Genomic DNA, 6,000 nt, shown 5'->3' with positions numbered 1-6,000 from the left:
CAGGGGCCGGTCCCAGTCCCCTCCCGTGGGGGTGGGTCTCGTCCCGAGTGGGTCCGTGGGTCCCGTCCCGGGTGAGAACGTGGCTGCCATCACGGGTGGGGCCGTGGGTCCCTGTCCCGGCTGGGTCCCTGGGGCTCACACCCCCCCCGTGGGGGTGGGTCCCGTCACTGCTGGGTCAGTGGGTCCCGGTCCCGAGTGGGTCCGTGGGGTGCTCGCTCCCCCGCCCGAGCCCGCCCCGACGCCGAAGGGGCGTGTCCGCGTGGAGGCGTGTCCAGCCCCTCCGCCCCGTGGGCGTGTCCGATTTTGGGGTGGGGGGGTGGGGGCGGGGCGTGTCCCCGGTACCGGCGGGGTCGGCGGCTCCGTCTAGCGGGGCCGGAGTGGGGCTGAGCCGGGCCTGGCTGGGCCGGGCCCCACCGCCATGGGCCGGGGGGGGGGCCCGTGGGGGGCGGGGGGCGCCCCGTGGGGGGTCCCGGCGCTGCTGCTGCTGCTGCGACTCGGGGCGGCCTCAGGTGAGCGGGGATGGGGGGGCGGGCTGAGCCGGGCTTAACCGGGCCGGGAGTAACGGGGAGCGTGGGGGGCGGAGGCGGGGGGCCCGGGGCTGAGCCGAGCCGAGCCGAGCCGAGTTGAGCCGAGTTAAACCGAACCGAGCTGAGTTGCGCCGAGTTAAACCGAGTTCAGCCGAACCGAGCTGAGTTAAGCCGAGGTAAACGGAGTTAAAACAAGCTAAGACGAACCGAGCTGAGTTAAGCCGAGTTAAACCGAACCGAGACGAGTTAAACCGAGTTAAGCCGAACCGGGCTGAGTTAAGCCGAGTTAAACCGAGCTGAGCCGAACCGAGCCGAGTTAAGCCGAGTCGAATCGAACCGGGATGAACTGGGCTGAGTCGAGACTAACGGGGCCGAGCTAAGACTAACGGAGTTAAGCGGGGCCGGGCCGGGGGGGAGCCCACCCGGTTTAGCCGCGTTAGTCCCGGTTGATGCTGGGGGCAGCCCGGGGTGGGGGAGGGGCGGCGTGGCCTCAGTTTGGCGGAAAAAGTTTGGAGGGGGGGGAGGGGCGGAACCGGGACTAAACCGGGTCTGAGCCCGGCCCGCGCGCAGCCGGGGGGGGGAGGGGGGGAAATCCCGGTGCCGGGGGGGGAGGGGGAGGTTGGCGGGACCGTGGGAACGCGGGGACGGGCGGGGGGGAGGGGCCTGAGGAGAGAAGGGGGCATCGGGAGGGGGGGAGGGGCCGGGCCGTGGGAACGGGGCTGGGGGGGGGAGGGGGGGGGGCAGCGATTTGGGGGCGCGGGGCCGGGATGCGGGGGGGAGGGGCCCGCGAGTGGGGGCAGCGGCGGGGGTGGCGCGCAGCGCGCGCGCAGCGCACGGGACCACGCGCGTGCGAGGGGCGTGCAACGGCCCCGGGCGTGCGCGTGCAGCGCGGGGGGCGCAGCGAGCGCGCAGTGCGCGTGCACAGGGCGCAGCGAGCGCGCAGTGCACAGGTATGGGGGGTGCAGTGAGTGTGCAACACCCAAGCGTGGGGCGCAGTGAGCGCGCAGTGCACGAGCACGGGGCGCAGTGAGCGCGCAGTGCACGAGCACGGGGCGCAGTGAGCGTGCAACGCACGAGCACGGGGCGCAGTGAGCGTGCAAGGCACAGGGTGCAATGAGCGCGCAGTGAGCAAGCGACACAAGCACGGGGCGCAGCGAGCATGCAGCAAGCGTGCAACGCACAAGCGTGGGGCACAGTGAGTGCAGTGAGCGTGCAGTGAGCGTGCAGCGCACAAGCGCGGGGCGCAGCAAGCGTGCAGTGAGCGTGCACAGGGTGCAGTGAGCATGCAGCGCACAAGCACGGGGCACAGCGAGCGTGCAGTGAGCGTGCACAGGGTGCAGTGAGCATGCAGCGCACAAGCGCGGGGCGCAGCAAGCGTGCAGTGAGCGTGCACAGGGTGCAGTGAGCGTGCAGCGCACAAGCACGGGGCGCAGTGAGCGTGCACGGGGTGCAGTGAGCATGCAGCGCACAAGTGCGGGGCGCAGTGAGCGCGCAGTGAGCATGCAGCGAGCATGCACGGGGCGCAGCGAGCGTGCACGGGGCGCAGCAAGTGTGCAGTGAGCGTGCACGGGGTGCAGTGAGCATGCAGCACACAAGCACAGGGCGCAGTGAGCGTGCATCGAGCATGCACGGGACGCAGTGAGCGTGCAGCGCACAAGCACGGGGCGCAGCGAGCGCGCAGTGAGCGTGCAGTGAGCGTGCACAGGACGCAGTGAGCGTGCACAGGGCGCAGTGAGCGTGCAGTGAGCGTGCATGGGACGCAGTGAGCGCGCACGGGATGCAGTGAGCGTGCAGCGCACAAGTGCGGGGCGCAGTGAGCGTGCAGCGAGCGTGCACGGGACGCAGCGAGCGTGCACAGGGCGCAGCGAGCGTGCAGCGCACACGCGTGGGGCGCAGCGAGCGTGCACAGGGCGCAGTGAGCGTGCAGTGAGCGCGCATGGGACGCAGTGAGCGTGCACGGGACGCAGCGAGCGTGCACAGGGCGCAGTGAGCGTGCAGTGAGCGTGCAGTGAGCGTGCATGGGACGCAGTGAGCGCGCAGTGAGCGTGCAGTGAGCGTGCATGGGACGCAGTGAGCGCGCACGGGATGCAGTGAGCGTGCAGCGCACAAGTGCGGGGCGCAGTGAGCGTGCAGCGAGCGTGCACGGGACGCAGCGAGCGCGCAGTGAGCGTGCATGGGACGCAGTGAGCGCGCACGGGATGCAGCGAGCGTGCAGCGCACACGCGTGGGGCGCAGCGAGCGTGCACGGGGCGCGCGGGGCGGTGCTCGTGCAGCGCGGTGAGCGCCTGCACCCCAGCCTGCGGGTTGCCCCCTCCCCCCCAAGGCGCCGGGGGGGGGGTGGGGGGTGCCCCCTCCCTGTTGGGGGGGATGGGTGATGTGGGTGACCCCGGGTGACCCCAGCTGCCCCTCCCCCGCCGTTCCCACGGCCTTGGGTCCCGGGCGCTGGGTCCCTCCTGTGGGGGAGGGGAGGAGATGGGGTGGGTGGTCCCCGCCCAGCTGGGGGGTCCCAGCCCCACAGCGGGAGCAGGGGGCAGGGGCAGGGTGCCCGGCTGGGGGGCAGCATGTGGGGCAGGAGTGGAGGGTCAGGGGAGCAGAGACTTGGGGGGCAGCATGTGGGGCTGGGGGGAGCTGGTTGTGGGGCAGATAGTTGGGGCAGGGATGTGGGGGCAGCAACGGGAGTTGGGGGGCAGGGATGGGAACTGTAGCTACTTTGGGGGCAGAGACAGGGGTTGTGGGGCAGGGAGGCCATAGGGCAGCATGTTGTGGCAGGGATGTGTGGGTCAGCCACGTGGGGGGCAGAGCTATGGGGCTGAGGGGAGCTGGTTGGGGGGCAGGAATGAGAGAACAGTAACTGGGGATGGGGGGGAAGCCACTTAGGGGGCAGAAAGGTGGACTTGGGGGGCAAGTACTTGTGGGGCAGGGATGGGGGCAGTAATAGGGCTGTGGGGCAGGGGGATCTATGCGGCAGGGTGTGGGGCAGGAGGAGGTCCATGGGACAGCGTGCGATCTGTGGGGCAGAGGGAATCTGTAGGGCAGTGGTGGAGCTGTGGGGCGGGGGAGATCTATGGGGCAGCGCATGGGGTGAGGGGTCTGTGGGGCAGTGGGGGGGCAGCGCTGTGGGGCTGACCCCCCTCTGCCCCCCAAGTGCTGCCGTGCCCGGAGGGGGCATCGCCCTGCGAGAACGGGGGGCTCTGCGTGCTGGACCCCCAAGGCCGCACCACCTGCCTGTGAGTGACCCCCACCCATGGGTGCCACAGAGCCCCGCCCCAGACCCCCCCCATAGCACCCCATACCCACCCCTCAGCGCCCCATAGATGCACATGCCCCATGGCCACCCCCCAGGGCACCCATAACACCCGCCCCAGGGCACCCCATAGCCACCCCCTGCCCCATAGTCCCCCTACAGCACCCATAGCCCCCCCCAGGGCACCCACAACCCCTCCAGCACCCCATAACGCTCCCAGCACCCTATAGCCCCCTCAGGGCACCCATAACCCTCCTAGCATCCTCCCTGTGCCCCATACCCCTCCCCAGGGCACCCACAACCCCGTAGCCACCCCCAGGCACCCCATAGCCACCCCCTGCCCCAGAGCATCCCCCCACACACCCTATAGCCACCCCCAGGGCACCCACCCCCCAGGGCACCCCATAGCCACCCCCTGCCCCAGAGCATCCCCCCCCGCACCCTATAGCCACCCCCAGGGCACCCACCCCCCAGGGCACCCCATAGCCACCCCCTGCCCCAGAGCATCCCCCCCCGCACCCTATAGCCACCCCCAGGGCACCCACCCCCCAGGGCACCCCATAGCCACCCCCTGCCCCAGAGCATCCCCCCCCGCACCCTATAGCCACCCCCAGGGCACCCACCCCCCAGGGCACCCCATAGCCACCCCCTGCCCCAGAGCATCCCCCCCCGCACCCTATAGCCACCCCCAGGGCACCCACCCCCCCAGCACCGCCAGGTCGGGGGGTGCCCCGAGGTGCCCCGTGGGTGCAGGCAGGGCGGGGGTGCAGGCAGGGCGCTGCCTGCCCGGGCAGGACAGGCAGGGCGGGGGGGGGAGGGGGGGGCGTGGGAGCCCGCCCAGGGCCACGTTCCCAGGGTGCCCCCCCCCGCCCCTCCCCCCCCGCCTGGGATCCCCCGGAGGAGGGGAAGGGTGCGGCCCTGGCACCCTGCCCCTCCCCCACCCTCTGTCCCTCGGGGGGGGGCAGCTGGTTTGGCGGGGGAGTGTCCCATGGGTGCCATGGGTGTCCCATGGGTCCTGGGAGGGTCCCAGGTGTCCTGTGGGTCCCGTGGGCATCCCATGGGTGCTGTGTGTCTCCCATGGGCGCTGGGGGGGGGTCCCCGGTGTCCTGTGAGTCCCGTGGGTCTCCCGTGGGTGCTGTGGGTCTCCCATGGGTGCTGGGGGGGGTCCCGGGTGTCCTGTGGGTCTCCCGTGGGTCCTGAGAGGGTCCCAGATGTCCTGTGGGTCTCCCGTGGGTGCTGTGGGTCTCCCATGGGTGCTGGGGGGGATTCCAGGTGTCCTGTGGGTCTCCCGTGGGTGCTGTGGGTCTCCCATGGGTGCTGGGAGGGTCCCAGGCGTCCTGTGGGTCTCCCGTGGGTGCTGTGGGTCTCCCGTGGGTGCTGGGAGGGTCCCAGGCGTCCTGTGGGTCTCCCGTGGGTGCTGTGGGTCTCCCATGGGTGCTGGGAGGGTCCCAGGCATCCTGTGGGTCTCCCGTGGGTGCTGTGGGTCTCCCATGGGTGCTGCCCCACAGGTGCCAGCCGGGGGCGCTGGGGGAGCGGTGCCAGCTGCGGGACCCCTGCACCCCCTCGCCCTGCCCCCCCGGGGGGCTCTGCCAGAGCACCCTGCGCCAGGGCACCCTGCGCCCCCACTGCCTCTGCCCCCCAGGCACCCACCGTGAGTGGGGGGTCCCGGGGGGGGCTACGGGGTGGGCAGGGGTAAGAGGACGTGGGGGGGGGTCCCATGGGTGCGGGGAGCGACAATGAGGGGGGGAGATCATGGGGGGGGTCCCATGGGGTGGGGAGGGCAATGGGTTGGGGGCCTCACGTGTGTTGGGGGGTCCCATGGGTGGGGGGGTAATCATGGGTGGGGAGTCCCATGGGTGGGCATGCGGGGGGCATGGGGTGCTGGGGGGGCGTCCCTGTGGGGTGGGTGGGGTCCCTATTGGGTGGGGGGGTTCCATGGTGGGGGGCTGGGCACCCATGGGTGGGATGGGCACCTCTGGGACTGCCCATCCCCCACTCAAGAGCACCCTCCACCCCCTCCCCCCCCAGGTCCTGACTGCACCCCCCTGGAGGCGCCCCCCTCCCCCCCCTGCGCCCCCTCCCCCTGCCTGAACGGGGGCACCTGCCGCCAGCTGGGGGAGGGGACCTTCGACTGCGCCTGCCTGCCCGGTGGGTGCTGGCACCCATGGGTGCTGCTGGGAGGGTGCCTGGGGGGGTCCCTGGGGATCCTTGGCACCTATTGGGGGTCAT

At 72.0% G+C, this 6,000-nt stretch overlaps 1 protein-coding gene across 1 annotated transcript in view; it reads left to right on the top strand.

Moving 5' to 3' along the window:
• Positions 1-418: 418 nt before the first annotated feature.
• Positions 419-6,000, top strand: part of NOTCH3 (notch receptor 3) — a gene marked incomplete at both ends in the record, with an annotated part of 30,907 nt that continues 25,325 nt past the window's right edge. The window contains 4 exon segments of the mRNA XM_082012143.1: positions 419-509; positions 3,673-3,754; positions 5,280-5,422; positions 5,800-5,919. Of these exon segments, the coding sequence (XP_081868269.1) occupies positions 419-509; positions 3,673-3,754; positions 5,280-5,422; positions 5,800-5,919 (436 nt within the window).

This window comes from Phaethon aethereus, assembly GCF_964289735.1.
Source record: "Phaethon aethereus genome assembly, chromosome: 32".
NCBI lineage: Eukaryota > Metazoa > Chordata > Aves > Phaethontiformes > Phaethontidae > Phaethon > Phaethon aethereus.
Note: the sequence above shows the minus strand (reverse complement) of the source record. Positions and strands in the feature narration are given on the sequence as shown.